The sequence below is a fragment of the Bactrocera tryoni genome, chromosome 1 (genome assembly GCF_016617805.1).
Source record: "Bactrocera tryoni isolate S06 chromosome 1, CSIRO_BtryS06_freeze2, whole genome shotgun sequence".
Classification (NCBI taxonomy): Eukaryota; Metazoa; Arthropoda; class Insecta; order Diptera; family Tephritidae; genus Bactrocera; species Bactrocera tryoni.
This window is the reverse complement of record NC_052499.1, coordinates 28,894,153-28,914,226: the sequence shown is the minus strand read 5'-3', so window position 1 is coordinate 28,914,226 and position 20,074 is coordinate 28,894,153. Positions and strand designations below refer to the sequence as shown.

Sequence of the window (20,074 nt, the reverse complement as noted above, 5' to 3'; positions counted from 1 at the left end):
CTGCCCATAAGCAATTTGGAATAATCCATGTGTGAAAGTTTTATTGTCTTCAAAGTCATTGAAGACTCAGGGATGCTGGGTGTATTAAAGAGTCCAAACATGGACATTCTGTTACTCTCTCCGTCTTCGACTGCATCCTAGAAAACTTGGATCATTGCGTCGCAGAGTGTACTTCTGGGCGCTTTTCCTCTGCTCACATACGAGGGATATGTGCAAAGCCGATGAGCTCACAAGAGAGCGCAGCCTTGTTCCAATTGCATGGAGCTGGGTTTCCATTGGCCTCTGGGCAATAGGCTCTTGGACTTAGTGTGAGCGTAGCAAGCGTTAGTCAAGTGTTAGCGCTGTGTGACTGAGAGATCCATCTGGTCTAGAGTTGAATGCGGGAGACCTCTTCGCAATGTTCAGATGTCTGCAAAAGTAGGAGCTTTACGGGACATTGTTCAACAGGCATATCTGCGGTAAGGCTAAAACGGAAGCAATTTGTATTGAGAAATGCACTTTCTACTCCATTGTTAAGCTTTTGCAAAAGTGAGGTTTAAACATCTCACAGCCCTACTTTGGATCCTAATGGGATTTCATAGGATCGACTTTTTAACGTAACCTAATTTCGTTCCACCACCTTGCATTAAATTTTCAGTTATCCAAATATTTAGTAACGTTTAATCCAACACGCTAAAATGAAATCTTCAGAGCGTAGGTTATGCACCATCAAATCAAATGCATTTGCGGATTTCTTTTTATACATTTTTCTTTAATTTATTTTCGTCTGTAACAGACTCTTTTAGATGTAATTGTTGTAATGGACCTACCATTGAAATATTTTTGTACTTACCAGCTTGATGTTTGTGTTAAAATATTCTGCTGCTTAGAAAGTAAAGCCTGTGAGAAAATTTCTGAATTTGAATATAATAATAAGTTGGCTGAATTTTGGAGTATTTACATATATGAAAAACACAAACACAAATATAATTTAAATAAACAAAATTGTGGCTTAATATTCCTCCTTTGCATATTAATATGTTTGCTTAGTTTAAATGAGTAGTCTTGGCCAAAATCTAATTATTTAAAACACACTATTTAAATCAAATTAATGAAGTGTTAAATGTCAAGGCAGCGAATATCACTTGATGCTCAGCTGTTGATTCAACAACCCAAATAGAATCTCAAATCAACCAGCATTGAGAGCGCAACCATTAAGAACAAAAGCCGCAAATAAGCTGCCAACACATTCACTAATTACACAACACAAACACACATACAAATTAGCAGACTCAACCACACACACACACACACATTTAAAAATACAGTCAACGAAGAGTCTTTAGCACAAACGCACCGAATCACACATACACACACTAGCGCATTGGGACACATTCGTGTTGTTGCAGAGGCAAATCAGTGATATTTAACGGTGAAATGATGCTGTTAATGCTAAAAGCTTAAAGCTGAAATCTACACGCCAGGGGAACATTGTGTGGCTGAAAATGTGCAGTTAATATCTGCAGCATCGTTGTTATTGTATAGATATGGAAACAATAATGTGGGTGTGTTAATAAGTAAGCAAAAGCATAAATACGTGGCCGAGCGCCTAAAAGCGCGCCACGGCTTTCAACAAGCCAAGTGACATTGCGAGAGATGAATTTAAAATAAATATGTTATGCAATAAAAATTCGCAGCGACACCGAAACGGAGGCATACTTTGCCACGCAAATAAACCCACAAGCAAAGGCGAGCAACAATTTTAAGTAAACAAAAGGACACTGTGTGGCTTTTAGCTGCTTCGTACTCGTGCCTTTAGTTGCTTTGTGGATATTTAAGTGAGTCTGCGAGTTTGCTTGTACATTTGTTAGTTCTTCAAAGCCGAAAAAGGGTGTGGAAAACTTTTTCCTGTGGCCTGCAGTCATGTGATTTTTCGCAGCCACCCACTCTTGTGCCTCTTTGATTGTTATTTGGGTGTTTGTGTGTGTGAACTTAGCGGTGATTGATCAAGTTGACTTGATTTGAATTCCGTTACTGCAGGCATGGTGACCTATTAATACACTTAACAAGCGAGAAGTTCATATGTAATACAAACACTTTTACAGACAGGGTGGTTCATTCAGTTGTTAGTTCCAAAAAATAGCTCACTTTTCCTTAAGCAAGCATTCACTCAGCAAGAACTGCCACCTTCACTATCTCCTAAGGGTGTTCGATTAGAAAGATGATTTTATGATGAGTCTAGGTTCCAAGACTGACTTTTAAATTTTGCACAATTTCTACAGAACGTTTTTTTATTTTATAGGATTTAAAGCCTCGAATTTAGGAATTTCATTGTGTATTGTACTTGTACTATATAAATAAATTATCACCCTTTAACCACAATCAGTTCGACGTTGAGTGGTAAACTAGAGTTGCCCATACAAACGCAAATAACCGCAGGCTGTATGCATTTTCGAGCATATTTATTCAGTCAATATGAACTACTTGTATGACGCCATTCATCAAATTAGAATTGTTGGTTAGTGATCGCTTGCGGACAATCATGAAGAATATTTTACTTTCAAATGACATGCCTCCGCATATTGAGAATACAAATGTTTGTATGTTTAGGAATTTCATTTCATCTTCCTCTAAGTTATGATATGATGTTTGAAGAAGACTTTTAAGTTGTTGCTATTGTTGTAATAACAACATAGTTAGACTCCCAGCTAACTAAACGGTTTTCAGTATTTACGTTTGCTAATAGATGAGTGACTAAGATTTCTGTAAGTTCTCCCACGAGCAATTCAACAGATGGTTCTGTTCGTATGGCCTTAGGTAGGTTGGATGTGAATTGCTGATTTTATGGTATCTGCCGCTGAAACTCTGCAACCTTATCTAATACGATATCTGGCGATTTCCTTTAGTAGTGCTTTGAGTCATCTATGTAGATACATATATGTAAACGGAAGCCATTCAGTGTGTCGTTGTTTCGTTACAGTATCAATTACAGCGAAAGAGCTGTCAAAGCTATTTTCCCGAAAATATCGCAAATATGTTGTGTGAATTCAGGGTTATCAAAAACGAGAAAAAGTGTATATTTTAATTGCACTAAGACTTTGTCGTGAGACCTCCTATACAATGGTTCTCTTATTAAGAAATAATACAAACACGTATTTTCGGAGTAAGAAAACAAGATTTTGAATAAATTGATCTTAATATAAGTTTTCAGTTTTATATTAATTTTTTGAAAACTGGTACTTTGTACGGGCTTTTCCTAGTATCATCGTCGCCTACTTTGCAAAATGATATTTTGAGCAAATCATTTTTCACAATTCCATCAATTGAATCATGGTTTAGAAATCTTCAAAGTGTATTTAAAGACAAAAAAAAATAGATTTTATTTTTAATTAATTATTAAATTGTTAATTAAATTTTTCAAAAATAAAATTAAAATTGTATTTTATGTTAAAGAGCTTTCATCATCTCGTAAACATGCAAGTTTATTGCGTTTGAGAAGAAATGTCTTCATTAGCATAATATTATTATTTCTGCGCTTAAAATGTACGTACACACTTTATGACAGAAAAACACTGTTGTTTTAAAACGCGGTCTACACGCTTTCCGTTACACTTCATTGTGTATGCACCCGAAACCAAATACCATTAATTCAACTTCGCTGCTAGACGGTAAGGAAGCATCAAGACCTCATTGTCCACATCCTTACATCGAGCTGTGGTTATCCATCAATGCATAAACAGGCATGTATGTATGTATATGTACGTACATACATATGTAAATATCTGTATTAAAGGTCAATATATTTTTTATGTAAACTCATTATTGGCCCAAGGCAAGGCATAAATATTCTATTAGACTCCAACGCAAAGAATGAGTGTACCAATACATTTTTAATATTTATTCACGTACACATACGTACAAATCATTATATAAGAAGGAAAATATGGTCATATTTCAGCGCTTGCCTAAAACTTTCCTTTAATAGATGATTTTAACAAAACTTTTGTAGAAACATGAATGAATTAACGGTTATAATTAATAGTACTAGTAATTTACATACATAATATGATATATAACATGGTATGATGTGAATTAAGGGCGGATTATCTTCCACTAGAAACTTCAGATTTACGCAAATATTTCTAATTTCAAAACATTTAATGTTCCAAACATGAGGGTAAAGTCTAAATCGTACGGAACAGAAAAATTTTTATATTTTATTTGAAAGAGATTAGGTAATCAGAGAGTGATTAAAAATGCTACTCGACCTACACGCTTATGTCGAAGAGCTGCAGAAGTTGGACATTAGTAAAACTCTATAACTTATCTTCAGATCTTCACTATATCTCTCACTAAGTTCTGAGCTAACTTGATAAAGTCTTCGGCGTGAAGCACTGAGAATAACCAAATGCCTAGATTTTAGGCATGAAATTTTAACAGTGCGCGGGGCATACCAAATATCCAAAGGTATCAAGTATTTTTAATCAAGTGCTTTGCGATATTTCAATTATTCATAAAATTCATACGGTTTACTTCGCATTCGACTAAAATGGGATCAATCATCCATTACTTAGAACAGTTTTAGACGACCTTAGGGAAATTTGCACTTGTTTATGAATGTTGCCTAAGGGATAGAATCCTCTTTTACTAGGTCTGAAAATGTTTCGCTGTATTCACATCGATAAATCAGCTGCAAAAACTATTATCTTGGCACGCATACTATCGATTTTGACTTAGGCTATGTGACATGGAGAGCCATCTTCTTCACACCAAACAAGTTCATGTTTCCAATTTTCAATCGAACACGCTTTTGGCCAAAATGAAGTTTCTAGACTCAAAATATCACCCATCGAGATAGAACTAGTTTCTTGACGACTCCCTATGTATGGTTTTATATTTAAATAGTCATCAATAAGAAAGACTGGTTCCGTATAAAGGATGATTTATTCATGTTCTAAGTTGTAAGTCTATGTTATTTCGAGTAATGTGAGAACTTGAGTTACTGAGCTCGCTGATGACTCAAGGTTCCCGGACTGATAATCAACTTTTCGAACTTATTGTAAACTTAATCTTTATTCGTCTAAAACCCTATTTTGAGGGATTTAAAGACTGAAAAATTGTTTCCAAAATAAGTATATACCGAGATTTCTTTAACTAACTTTATCGAATGTTGCTTTAATCGAAGTTTTCAAACAATTTCTTTAAATACAACGACAATCCTCAATAAGAATTTCTGATAAAAAAATACTTCTCATTAAATTTGAAGACTATTCCGAGTCCTAATGCATTTCAAACTCTGTTTTTTTATAATACCAGCTACAAAATAAAAAAAAAAAAACGAACTCGACGGGAAAGTGCCCACTTCACATGGTTGTAGCAACTTATCTCACAAAATATTCATGAAATATACATATATGTATAGTATATACAAACTTTACTTAGCTTCGGAAACTTAGCTTTAAGAAACGCCAACTATCCCCCGTCGTGTAACAGTTGCGACTTATCCGGACTAATTATAAGCTGGGTAACACCTGCCGGCAACAGCTCATTAGATGAGTAATAGCGCATTTGCTCACTGAAGTGGAAAGTTCAAGAAACGATAACTTTAGTAAGTTTATATTGCTAATAAATATTTAAATTATTTTTAATCAATTGGCTTGTCATTAACCATTCGTCACATTTCGTCAGAAGATGATTTTATGAAATTTAATTTCATTATGAAGACCGTTCAAAATGAAAAAAGTGAAATTTTAGCACTAATAAAGACAAATAGATGTCGAGCAACTTAATCGAAAAGTGTTTTGAGAGTTGTGTCTGTAAAGAATATTCTCCTTAATACCTTTGATGTACCAATTGAAGTAATATGTTCCTCCACTTTACCTTGATACCTAACAACCTTGCACGCATTTGTTCAGATTTTTCACGATTAGATTTGTTTTCCTTAGTTATATTTATTTTCAAAGAAGTGTTTTACTGATTTGTTTTTCTTTGTAGAGATTTAAATCAAAGTAGCTCAAGTTAAATTAATTTTTAATCTCTTGGTGGATTTTCTGAACGACTCACAAATCCTCTTTCACTCTTTTTTGGTCCAATACGTGAATTCTGTTGTGTAGCGTCTAATGGTGTTCACTAATATTATTTATATATCAGATTCGTTTTTTTTAATAAAAGTGACATCCTAACCGGTAATTTCAAGCCTCGGAATATATTTTTTGTTGTCAGAATGCTTTTGATAGGTATCATTAAAAGATCAGCGTTAGCGTAACGGTTGTAGGTTCCTCCATTTGTCAAGCAATAACAAGTCGCTCAATTAAATAGGAGAACAATCCTACCAACTTTAGACCTATAAGCCTCACAACCTTTATGCTGAAGGTCCTAGAAGGGTATGTAAGAAGAACGATGGCTGGTAAGTTATCGAAATCCCAACATGCGTACATAAAGGGCCGATCAACCGAAACTGCCCTTCACGATGTGATGAGTGGTTACGAAGGTTAAACCTATGGGCTAAGAACAATGTACTCGGTGTTAACCCTAATAAAACAGAATTGCTGCTATTCACAAGCATAACCAAAATCCCCCAGTTTCAACTTCCAGTACTAAACGGTACAACACTCTCTCTATCCCCCACAGCTAAATACTTGGTGGTAGAGTTGGAATCCTGGAAAATAAATATAGAAAAAAGAATAAACAAAACATATATGGCCTACTACACTTGCAAGAGAATCGTCAGCAAGAGTTGGGGCCTTAAACCTGGTATAATCAAGTGGATGTATGCGGCTGTCATAAGGCCTATACTTACATATGGAGCGTTGGTATGATGGTCAGCGCTAAAGAAACAATACAACATTAGGAAATTAAATGGAATTCAAAGAGCAGCATGGGCTGCGGAGTAGGCACGGGAGTGTTTTCCGATGATCTCGACATTTCTCTCTCTATCCGTTTACCGAACTCGGCTAGCATCTTCCAAGCGGAAGTACTGGGGATAGAAAAGGCCTGCGAAAACGAAACGAAAAACCAGTCGAGTTGGCAAAGGCAGGAGCTTTCCTTAACGAATCCGAGGCAGATCTAATATCAAGTCCACTAGGATCGATCAATAGACAATTTCAACAAGCTGCAAATAACAGATGGAAAAACATAACAAAATGCAATATAACCAAACAATTATGGCCAACATATGGCGAGAAAAGAACTAACGACTTATTAAATAGGTCAGGGAAAAGTATCTACAGAGTAACATCTACCACAACAGGGCATTGGACATTTGGAGAACATGCGTCCAAAATGGGTATGCCCCATAACAACATCTGCCGAGGCTGCGAAATAGTAGAGAGCAAGGAAACAACTTTCCACTTTCCCTGTGAATGCCCAGCCCTATCACAGATCCGACACAGAACACTTGGAATCCATTAAGCACCAAACCTTGAATGGATGTCTACAAAAAGCATATCGGACATATGTAAGTAGCTTCATCGAAATCTCAAAATGGTTTGAAAGAGAAGGTGAAACGTGATAGCAAATATAAAAGGTCTACGACTAGTGCATCAAAATAGCACAGTCAGTGCTAATTGAGCCCGAAAGACAACAGGGCTGCACTCCTACCTACCTACCTACCCACCAGGCAGGCATATGCATATATCCAATATGAATCAATAGACTTAATGCAATAGAATATGTAATATGTCGTTACTTGTCATAGTTTCGGGATTAAGTTAAATCTTTAAGTATTATAAAGATACCTAACTAGTTATTATTGTTGCATCTTGTTTCTAGGTATTAAATTTCAATTAGAAACTACGTTGAGCAATCATACGGGTTTTTTACTTCAGCACTACAGAATTCCAAAGCTTTCATCATTGATCTTTGTTTCAGGAACTGGCAAACTGTTTTGTTTCATTGTATTTGTTCGAAAATACTGATCTAATTATATAATAAAGTTCACATGCATATATATATGGTATATATTTTTATTTGCAGCTTTGTCCACTCTTCCCATCAAAATTTAGATCACACTCCACTTGTGTTACGTAAAACTTTAAATGGCCGTGCAAAAACTGAAATGTCTCACTGGGCGTTGTTGTAAGTTGTTGCTTTTGTTTCAACTTTGCAACGCCATTGCAGCAACAAATGGTACAGGAAGCGAGGCGTCGACGCATGAGGGTCATAATTACCCGACGGTAAGTTTACACAACAAACAAAAGACGAAATTCAAGAAGTTTTGCCCAAAATTTAACATAAAACAAAATCACGAACGAAAATAAAGTCAATTTGGCATTTGGCTAAAATGAGTATTTCGAAATGAAGAGGAATCCTGTTGAGACGCTATTCTGCTCTTGAAGCGTGTTTATGGAAAATATATATGAATAGATGTGTACGCTCGTTTATATATACGTATGCACATATATACAATGTATTTTCTCTGCATATACACATTCAGCTTTGTTGTTATCTAAATGGCACTCTCTTATTTGACATATGCCTCAAAATTTAAAAAAATCACTTCTACCCTTTCTTTGTATGTGGCTCATTTACTCAACCATTAAAAGGCCATAAGCGAGCGGACGAGACGTGATGTTTCAACGTCGGCCGACAGCACTACCACGCTCCAACCGTTAGCCTACAACGATGGTAACCTCAATGCGGCCGATAATAAGGACAAACATAATTTGCCATTTAATGTTGTTGGGTAAGTAACAAAAACAATAACGGAAATACTTGAGTGGCAAGCAAATGAGCGGTGAGACTGCGATGGAAGTTGGAGAATTACAAATTTGTTTACTTAATTGAGTTGAAATTGTTTGGAAAACTAATAAATAATATGATTGCGAATGAAATATATAATTAAGCAGCAATAGCGCTTGCCTATAATGTACACATATTTCAGTGGCGTAGCTAGGGGGGGCGATAGGGGCCGTCGCCCCTAGGCGCAACGTTTTTTTTTTTTTTTTTTTTTTAATATTCAGAAAAATACTTCAACAAATTCTAAAGGTAAAGAGTTGTACACTCACAATGTAATAATCTGAATAACAATGAAAAATATTAATTTTTACTCGAATATTCTTCAGTCTTTGAATTTGTCTTATATCTTTCTTAAAATAGGAGGCAAAATAGGCAAAAATTCCTGCAAATTTTGTCAAAATACCTTATGATGAAATCCTTATGAAACTTGTAGGTGGGTAGGTAAAGAGGGGCGGCAGAACATCCTTAGCCCCGGGCGCCCGAAGTTGTAGCTACGCCACTGACATATTTATACTCTATATTTTACATACCAAGGTGTGCCACAAAATCTTTTTAAAAGCTAAATGCGGGCGAAACCACACATTGAATATTTTACGATGTATGTACAGTATTAATAAGTCATCTTTTTCGGTGCATGAAACCCGATTTTAAGTATATTATGCTAAAGGTGAAATACTCGTAGAATGTTAAAGAGGTCATAACATATCTCTAGTACTGACTGAATATGGTATACACTGTAATCTATCAACATGTGGACAATTCTTATACTAATTACTAGCTGACCCCGCAGCCGTTATCCTGCGTGAAATTATGTATTTCGAAATGAAAAGAAAGTTGAACTTATAATTTTTTTTTTCAATGTAACGCAGCTTGATAAACACCATTTTTTGGTTTCTGTTCCGGTGTACAGAAAAGATGGTTTTCCAACTCGTGGGCACACCACGTATATCAGGCCGTGTGAAGAACATAGCGTTTCCAAATTTATGCCACACACTATGCGACTATCCTTGTGTTTTTTTGATTGTCATATCAAATGCAATTTTCACTGGAAACGAAATACGTTTGAACTGAAATGGCAAATCGTTAGAACTCAAAGGAATTTGTAGAATCAAGCATTCTGCCCCCTGTATACGATAGCTGCGTCACAATCAGTCGGACTCCATTACACAGTTTCGGCCCATGAAAATTGCGAAACATAATAACGACAGATCCAACTTTGAGACGTAAATGATGCGGTGGCATACCAAGCCTCTCCAAAGAATTTAGAACACTGGATAATTCACGGCGTCGTCTTCATTGTCAAGACGATCGATCGATTTGTATGAGTGCAAACCTCCCGGAATTTGACTTTGAATCTACCAGTTTAAGTCAACAACATGGGTAGTAGCTAACATTCCGCGTGCACTTAAGGAATCGTAACTACGGTAATTTGGCCAATGTCCAAACATTCATTATGAGTTCATCTTTCGTGAATTGATAAACGGCCGATGGAATTGATATCAAACCTCCGGAAGTATCAACCGGAATTGACCCACTTACAATTCTTAGCGAATACGATGTCAAATGTCTTCGGCAATGTCATTTTTGTTCGTATCCCATAATTGACGCGGATTTGAAGGCTGATATGTCGAAATGATCATCGCGAAAAGTGTACGAACTTCATTTGAATTCGAAGTAGGTATCGCATCGTCCATCGTTTGATTACGCTGATTAACATGTTCCAGCAATTGTAATTGCTGACTTGCTTCTCAAAAAGTTGCACTACGGTACGCATTCACAGTACACAATGACTCAAATGAAGTTGAACCGCGTACATTTATCAATAGCAACCGAAGGTAGAAGCAATCGTCGTTTTTCGGATGGATTGTGTAAATTCGTCCCAATGCATTAGTTGAGAATACACCTGGATGTCCATCTCATGGTTGGCCTTGCTTTCTGCGCAGCTATTTCTTCGACGATGCATTCCATGTATAATATCAAGGCAGTTCGGAATAGAGCAATGTTCCTGCAAACGGATCACTGACGAAAGTTGAGAAAAAACTCGTCAATGTTAATTTTGGTGCTGGTGGTGTTTCCACTGGCTGTACTATATTCTGTGGGTTGAAATACACTCTTTGGCCATTCTGCAAATTAACTGCAAGACGCACAACAGTCGGAAAACATTCATGAATTGCAAAAGTAAATATCCTACAAAGCGCTTTATTGCAGTTCACGTATCAGCCGTATCGTTGAAGACCAATAACCGCCATGTTGCTTCCTTTGGTGACGTACTTACAAACGTATTTTATCGATTTCACCAAACTGCAATACTCACATTGTGGTGACTATGTATAGTATGATCTATGTGTTGTCAACTTCGATAATCGCTAAATTGAATGCTGAATGTTGAATGAAAGCAATTGGATTGTATTTCGTGCATTTATTGTCAGACATACAAACCGAAAAGGGATTTTAGTGTCCACAAGGTCCATGAACCATATTGGTTTTCACCACTTCGTATAATACTGGATCTTTCTTGGATCTGAAATTTCCGCAGAAATGATTTCATCAATTTGATCTGGTGTAACCACCATCCACCATCCAAAGAAGAATGTGTGCGTATGGCAAACCTCTCTTTTTCCACTCAACAGAGTACATCTAGCATCTAACAGCACCATATATACATACATTGCTTCAAGATAAAGTCCATCAAATATCGTAACTGTTGTTTGAAAAGTCGTGCTATGACATCGTGACGATCGCTTGCTGATTGACCGCGATCCATAATTCCGCACGTATGTCATGGCATCCTGGGAGCACTCGGCCAGTGGATGTTGATGCCAAAAAGAACGCCGACCGATATCAGCGCGACCTCTTCGTGGCATCGTAACAAATTTCTATCTGTAATTAATCACTTTGTGTGAAACACACATAGCGTTTCCACTGAATAATTTTCAATAATTTTTTTTTGAACAGCCGGAATAAAGAAAGCAAACGACAAATTTGAACGTTTCAAATAATTGAAAAAAATTAAAAAAAAATGTGTATGAAAAAAGTTATTTTTTTTTGGAATTGTCCAATTTTACGACTTTTCATCACGAAAATCATACGGTGAGCGGCGAGCAACCTCTGAAAATTTCATCAAGATTGGTTTAGCCGTTCTCGAGCATTAGCGATACTATATGTATAACAAACAAACATCAATTCATTTGTATGTGAAAAAGAAAAGTCCGTTTTTAGGAGTTTTCTGGCAATTATTCGAAGTTTTCTCGACATAAAAACCATCTTTGAACCTCAACGAACATTTAAAAAAAGAATTGGTCAAATTGGTCCAGACGTTGTTGAGTTATGCGCTTAGCAACACATTTTGCGATTCATTTTTATACTCTCGCAACAAAGTTGCTAAGGAGAGTATAATAGTTTTGTTCACATAACGGTTGTTTGTATGTTCTAAAACTAAAAGAGTCAGATATAGGGTTATATATACCAAAGTGATCAGGGTGACGAGTAGAGTTGAAATCCGGAAGTCTGCCTGTCCGTCCGTGCAAGCTGTAACTTGAGTAAAAATTGAGATATCATGATGAAACTTGGTACACGTATTTCTTGGCTCTATAAGAAGGTTAAGTTCGAATATGGGAAAAATCGGCCTACTGCCACGCCCACAAAATGGCGAAAACCGTAAACCTATAAAGTGTCATAACTAAGCCACAAATAAAGATATTAAAGTGAAATTTGGCACAAAGGATCGCATTAGGGAGGGGCATATTTGGACGAAATTTTTTTGGAAAAGTGGGCGTGGCCCCGCCCCTACTAAGTTTTTTGTACATATCTCGGAAACTACTATAGCTATGTCAACCAAACTCTATAGAGTCGTTTCCTTCAGGCATTTCCATATACAGTTCAAAAATGGAGAAATCGGATAATAACCACTCCCACCTCCCATACAAAGGTTATGTTGAAAATCACTAAAAGTGCGTTAACCGACTAACGAAAAACGTCAGATACACTAAATTTCACGGAAGAAATGGCAGAAGGAAGCTGCACCCAGGCTTTTTTTAAAAATTGAAAATTGAAATGGGCCTACTTATGGACCAAAAACCATATCTCAGGAACTACTCGACGGATTTCAATGAAATTCTGTATATAATATTTTCTTAACACTCTGATGACATGTACGAAATATGGGTGAAATCGGTTAACAACCACGTCTTCTTCCAATATAACGCTATTTTGAATTCCATCTGATGCCTTCACTGTATAATACTTATATATGTATGTACATTAGGAACCAATGATGATAGCGGAATAAAACTTTACACAAATACGGTATTTGAAAAATATGTAAATGACGGATAATGAAATCTCGATTATCACTTTATCATGCGAGAGTATAAAATGTTCGGTGACACCCGAACTTAGCCCTTCCTTACTTGTTATATACATACATATGTACATACATATGTATAAGATTAAACGAAATGGCATGTAGAATTAGGCGAAACCACGCCCATTGCTGAATTTTCGAAATAAACCAGACGCTACTTCCTCGCCACTTTGGGTTCACCACTCCTCACTTTTTATCGTTGGGAAATTATAGCAAGGATATATAATTTTACTAAAGGTCGGGTAATGGGAAAGTAAGTGGTTATTATTTAATTTCATCCTAATAAAATGACAATTTCCTAATGGATATTACGGCTAGAATAAAATATCCGGTTTGAATATATTCGCTCCATGAGCTTATATTCGTACCGCACCTAATCACCTTAATCCCAGTGAGAGCAGTGAGTCAGTTAGGCTCATTTATAGAGATAACAATACCGATCTTCTAGTAGGAATTGACGGTCATGAACACCTCGGCAGACCAGGCAATTATTAGGATTTTAGATGTTTGTCCACATCTTGTTTGAAAACAGTTCAAAATATCACACAATAATAATTTAGAATTTCTCTTTTAATATCCTCTAACTACAGCAATCCACTGCGTACCTTAAACATTGTCAAGCGCACGCCAAGTGGCTTTATTGGGATGCGCGGTAAAAAGGAATACGAATACACCGATTACAGTAATGCCAACAATCTGGCAATGGATGACGATCGGACAGCCGATTGGGACATCGATCCCATACAACGAGTTGCCTACGAAAATGAGCTAAATGACGTCTACGGTCACTTGTTAGCCTTGGAATCACGCTTCAAGAAAGCACCCAGTACATTCTATGGCGTTCGGGGTAAAAAGTACAGTGACAACGATGTAAATCGTGTTAATTCGTTAATACGGCGTTTAGAAGAGGACCGTTTGCGTCAAGAGTTGACGCAGAATTTCCTCAGAGAATTAGTAAATCGGCAAACAACACCACAGAATGATGTCACAAAGCGTGCACCAACCGGTTTCACAGGAATGCGCGGTAAGCGACCATCGGTGATGGACTATTTGTATTACGACGAAGATGGCATGTTGACGGTGCCCTTCGTGGAGGAGAAGCGCGGTCCAGTCAATGCATTTATGGGTGTACGTGGCAAGAAGGATGCGGATCATCAGACGTTCAAGAGATCTCCATTAGAAGTAAGCTAAAAAATACGCGCTTTATATAATAGTTTATATTTCTTACTAACAAACTTTTGAATGCGTGAGCTACATATATCCTAGAAATCTCAAACGAAATATTAAACATTATTCATTGTGTAATTTGAAAACTGCGTTTTTAAAGATTTGAAAATGTAAAGTTATTTTTCAATAGAAACTCCAGTATTTTATACATTAAGTAGACTTGATCTCGACTAAACTGGTTGATAACTGCTTATTTCCCTGAAAACATTCTACTCTTCAACATTTTCAAATCCGGAAAGATATATCAATCATTTCTGTTTTGTAATTTTATGTTCAAACCTTTCTCCATACAAGATCTTTCCTTTCTTGCACCTCTGTCTTAGATTCTTTTCTTGCCTGGAGTTGTCCTGCCAACTCAAAAATTATCTTTTAAACATTTAGGATAACCTCAAAAGTCCTTGGATCCGAATTGAATTATTCTCTGAGTCTAAGTTAACTATTTTTTTTTTAATTTTCTTATAAACAAAAAAAGTTGCTTGGTTATTTTAATTTTATTTCTCCGAAAATTCTATATTTACTACGAATAAATAATTGAATAACTGCAGTTTTCTTATTTGGACATTTTCAATATTTTCTCTCAGTCTGGCAACCGGCGCAGCAAGTCCCAACGTTTTGTTGATTTCAACAACAAATTCGTGGCGGTGCGAGGCAAGAAAGACGATACCAACGATGACAGCAGCAACACTTTCACCGATGAGACACACCAGGGGTACAACGCCAACAATATGCCGCTACTGGCGCTGCACAGCATGCGCGGCAAACGAGCTGTAGGCACACCAGCGGAAACGGAACACGCGACATACAAATTAGGTATGTACGAACACTTGCAACACATGCTGTTGCAGGCAAAAGTAGTTACACTGAGCCTTTGTGAAGGACACTTCGTGTCGAAGTAAAGAAAAAAAAGTAAATGTCTTCCGGATTTATGCATATAATGAGCAAATACTACACTCTTCCTGCAACAATAAAGACAAGCTCAACGCTAGAAAGCTTAAAATAGTATACAGAGCAGTATTTGTGAGTCCTGCTGCAGATTTTTTTAGAAATGGGTAGGCAGTCTTTGGCGGCAATAAAAAAACAAAGATGTTTAGCTATGTACATGCATTTATGAATCTGCGCAAAGATGTCATGCGTTACGTGGCATGAAAACTGAATAAGAGTGGCAGTGCTGAAGTGTACCCACTTCAGCCGCGTCTTGAATGTGCGAGCCAGTCGTTGTTTCGAGTGGCGCTTAACCTTTTTCATGGATTCATTAGAGTGTCGCACTCGGTCGATTGTCACTAGCGACTTATTTTCTTGAACTGTAATGTTTGAATTATTGTCGCGAACTAGCCGGCAAGAATTTAAAAATATTTTTATAACTAAGATCAAGAGTATTCTAGATTTTTTTGGTTAACAGTTGTGTGCGAAAATGTATTTAGTTGAATAGTTCTTTGAAAAAAATACAAACAATATCCTCTGAAAAACTTAGACACGACACATGAGCGCACCTAGGTAGATGTTGCTAACTAAAATCCCGTTCTTTGAGCGAGTCCAGTTACCATACTATGAAGTTTTTTTCCATTCAAATTCCACAAGAGAGGTCATCTTATTAGCGCGAATAGGAATTATAGCCGGGTAAAACAACACCAACACATCTAGGATGCTATCTCTGAGAAACATTCAATCCAATCGCTTTAATTAACTCTCACTTACGGAATCCACTCCAGCTCTCAAAGTTTTCGATGCAGTACCCGCTGGGGGAAGCCGAGGTAGAGGAAGACTTTCACTCCATTGGAAAGAGCAGGTGAAGAAGGACCTGGCTACACTTGGAATCTCCAATTGGCGCCAAACAGCGAAAAAGAAGAACGAATGGCGGGATGTTGAAAACTCAGAAGATGAGAATAAAATTTTGTCATAGGTTGTCAGGGTCTGCTTTTTTATATAGAGGATTAAAGCATCGAACGAAGTTAAGCAATAAATCATTGTTAAGCTGTTCATAAACCGGTAACTTATTTCTGAAAGGCTATTAAGGCCAACCTTATCTTCGAAATAAATTCCCAACATAGGAATGGTCTAAAGCAAAATTTTCCCTCCAAACTTTTTCCTTCCAAGAATCTTAATTTATGTCAAATCTTTAGCAATTATTTAAAACAACATAGACTCAAAGGTGTAGAATTGATCTAAACATTAAGTCAATGACTCCAAAATATCGAGGCTTACATGACGAAAATACTCGATTTTTCCCGATTCTACATATTGTATATCATAAGCGACCTACTAGTAGATAGAGGAAAAAAAGTTACAGACCAGTCGCAAATCCATTCTACAGAATTGTTTCTAAAAATCAACCCTAAAACTGAAAGTGTACTTAACATTTCTCAGAGTCTTTCTATACGTCACTCCATAACCTGCTGCATAGAACGGTGGCTGGCGATCACTTTTTCACATGTCATTCCAAGGTTTATCTCATTATTCAGATACCATTGATTTAGCAAATGTTAATAGAGACGGGGGTAACAGTATTTGTGTTAGATTCGCTAATATCTGCAAAGTGACGAATAGAACAAACAGCTGATTTAAATAGAGCTAGACATGACATAGTAAAATATAAAAGTTATATCACCGTAAAGAGGTCGTGTACCCTATTGTGTAATGGTCAACTGGCAAACTTTCTGAGCTTTTGATCCAAAATTTCGCACGCATATTTTTCTTCCTGAGAAGCGCTAATTTATCGGATCACTATAGCGTAGCTGCCATACAAACTAGCCGATCAAAATCAAATTCTAGATGTGAACTTTTCGATTTGTGAAGGGTATTATAGCTTTGGTGCAACCAAAGTTACTCGTTTTTCTTGATTTCTACTCTGCTAATGTTCCTTTTGATTTATTTAAATAGTTTCTTTACCTCTTTTTAGCAGTCGACGACTTACACGCGCTCAAGAACTAAACTCGTATCTCCTGGCTTTGGAACGCACATCATACAGCGAGCTACATACTAACGGAAAGCAAGTTTTATTTTACAAAAGTTTTCATGCAAAAACAAAAACGATATAAATAAATTAAATAAAAGTTCCTCTCATCGTCAACATTCAAATTTGCAAACAACTCAAAAATACATACATACAAACACACTATTTACTAACACATATAAGAGGCTAAATTTTCAACTGCGAGTACCTTGCATACACACTAACTTTTGATTCTTAAGTTCAATGGGGTTATTCACTTGTGGCTCTTGGTGGGATTGTAGATAATTTACAAAAACAAAATAAATATTATTATAAGAAATATTGGTTTTTGTTTCTGACTGAAACGCCGTTATTTATTGTTTCTTAACAGTGTTTTTTCTTCTTCAATTATTAGCTTTTTAAGGGGAATGGCTTGAACAATCTTGGGCTGGAATTGTTCAAGCGCAAAAACCTCAAGCGCGCTATGATTGAAGCTTTTATATTGCTTTTCCCTACAAATAAATGCTTTGTCTCCAGCAAAAGACTAGAACTACCTAATAAAAGACCATTATTTAAAAAAGTTCAAAATAAATATAAAATCTCTGCAAATTAATTTAAGTAAGTAAATATGTAAATTATATATATTTTAATTAATAATAACATATAAATTATATGCAGTATAGTAGTAAATCAATAAATCATAATAATATGAAAAAATGGAACTTGAAAATTATATACAAAAAATATTTTGATTTATTGATTATTTCAAATAATTGATGTGTGTGCTTTCTTGTGATTCTTAAGTCAATTTTGCATAATTTAAGCATATAAGAAGAGAAAAATTAAATAAATTCCAAACATTCATTATATGTCCTTGTAAATACCACATACACATAATGAATTGTAACTGTACTTAAACATATACATACATACCTTATAAACGTACAATTATTGTAAATTTATTAATTATTTATTAACAAATTATGGAACGAATAAAGAAATAAATGCATAAATCTACAAAAAAATTTGTATTTATTTTATAAGAATACATAAAATACAATCAAAAGTAAAGCAGCGCTAATTTTGCTGAACCAACTCACATTGTAAGAAGCCTAAGATAACTTTCGAATTTTTATTAAAGCATCCTATAGCCTTTAGTCTGGTCCAGATAACGCGCGACAAACAAGCCTTCATTTATCTATCTCTCTTATGAAGGGTAATGGGGAATGTTTATTATTATTCGAAAGAACATTCTTTGGCATTTATTTTTTGAAGATTATCTTTTTCAAATATTGGTCGCGGCTACGTCCCAGACGGTCCATCCGTAGAGTCCATTTTTCGATGACTCGTTTGAGCATTTCGACTGTTAAATAGTGATGGACACGCGTGATACGTATATTTTGTTCCAAGACCTGAATCGAAGCGGAATTGTCCGCATAGACTTCAGACTTCACATATCCCCACGGGAAAAAGTCTAACGGTGTGATATCATACGTGAAATTATCTGCTCACTTCAATTTCAGGTGTCCAATAGTCGGTTATTATGGTGCAATAATGGTCGCCATTGACGGTGACGTTCTCACCATCCTCGGAAGATTCCATTCGTCCACAAACCACACCAAACCGTTGTTTTTCTGAATGAAATGCCAGTTCTTGAATCTCTTCACGCTTACATACTCATTGATCCAGATATGGGCCTCATCGTTGAAAAATTTGGCTCGAGAACGTCAGATCGTCTTGGAGCCCATTGAACGAAGCGATGCCGCTCGGGAAGGCTGAGCACAAGCAGTATTTTGTACACTTTAAATTTAAGATCTCGACGTAAAATGCGGCAAGTCGTTCCATTGGATCACCCGTTAGTATTAACTTTAACTATAATATTTTCAAAGAGTCATGACATTTCCTCCAATCGTTCTGAAGTTATTGATCTCAAAGTGACGCTGCTGCTACGATTTTTATTATAATGGAAACAATTAATTTCGTGCTGTGATAAAATATAATTTCCTGGTGGAAGAAAGAAATCAATGACAAGCTCTACAAAAACATTTGTTTTTTGCCCTGGATATAGTAAGTTTCCAGATGAAGACCTTGTTCATAAAAATATTAAATGTGCTCTCGCTTTTATTATAACTCTTCTTCTTCCTTTTTACCCCTAGTTAACAACAGCGCGTCAGTCGTTTCTTCTTTTCGCAATTTTTATGATAATTATATATCTAATAATTTGATAATTATAGGCTTGTTAGTAATAAAAATTTAGTTTTCCAGTCATGATTAGCGCATATAAAACAAACATCACGTGGTCATCATCATCGAACATGGAGTTATCTAGGATTACAATTGCATATACCAAATATCCTGTTTTACTCATTGAAAATCTCGTTTTCGTTTCAAAAGTAATTCGCATGATACACAGATATGAATACAGTTTACGAACGGATGTAAATAAGAGGGTGAAACATCTAAAGGAAAGATATTTTCTCAAATTGAACTCAGTGTTTTAATTTGTGATAAATTTAGGAATGACAACGCAATTTGTCAAAGCGTTGGACGTGGAAGGATATTGTTTTATCTTCTTCTTCTTCTTCTTCTTAATTGGCGTAGACACCGCTTACGCGATTATAGCCGAGTTAACAACAGCGCGACAGTCGTTTCTTCCTTTCGCTACGTGGCGGCAATTGGATATTCCAAGAGAAGCCAGGTCCTTCTCCACTTGGTCCTTGGTCCAACGGAGTGGAGGTCTTCCTCTTCCTCTGCTTCCCCCTCGGGTACTGCGTCGAATACTTTCAGAGCTGGAGTGTTTTCGTCCATGCGGACAACATGACCTAGCCAGCGTAGCCGCT

General features: G+C 36.3%; 1 protein-coding gene across 2 annotated transcripts in view; it reads left to right on the top strand.

Moving 5' to 3' along the window:
- LOC120773628 (tachykinins) overlaps nt 1-17,399 on the top strand; it is a 49,296-nt gene extending 31,897 nt beyond the window's left edge. Inside the window, exons 2-6 of one of the 2 annotated variants that reach the window (XM_040102645.1) lie at nt 7,954-8,153; nt 8,523-8,662; nt 13,669-14,260; nt 14,887-15,115; nt 17,205-17,399. In XM_040102645.1, the coding sequence (XP_039958579.1) occupies nt 8,016-8,153; nt 8,523-8,662; nt 13,669-14,260; nt 14,887-15,115; nt 17,205-17,233 (1,128 nt within the window). In that variant the 5' untranslated portion in view covers nt 7,954-8,015 and the 3' untranslated portion in view covers nt 17,234-17,399. Of the gene's footprint in view, nt 1-7,953; nt 8,154-8,522; nt 8,663-13,668; nt 14,261-14,886; nt 15,116-17,201 lie in introns of both variants that reach the window. The other variant, XM_040102637.1, reaches the window with a different exon arrangement.
- The last annotated feature ends 2,675 nt before the right edge of the window (nt 17,400-20,074 follow it).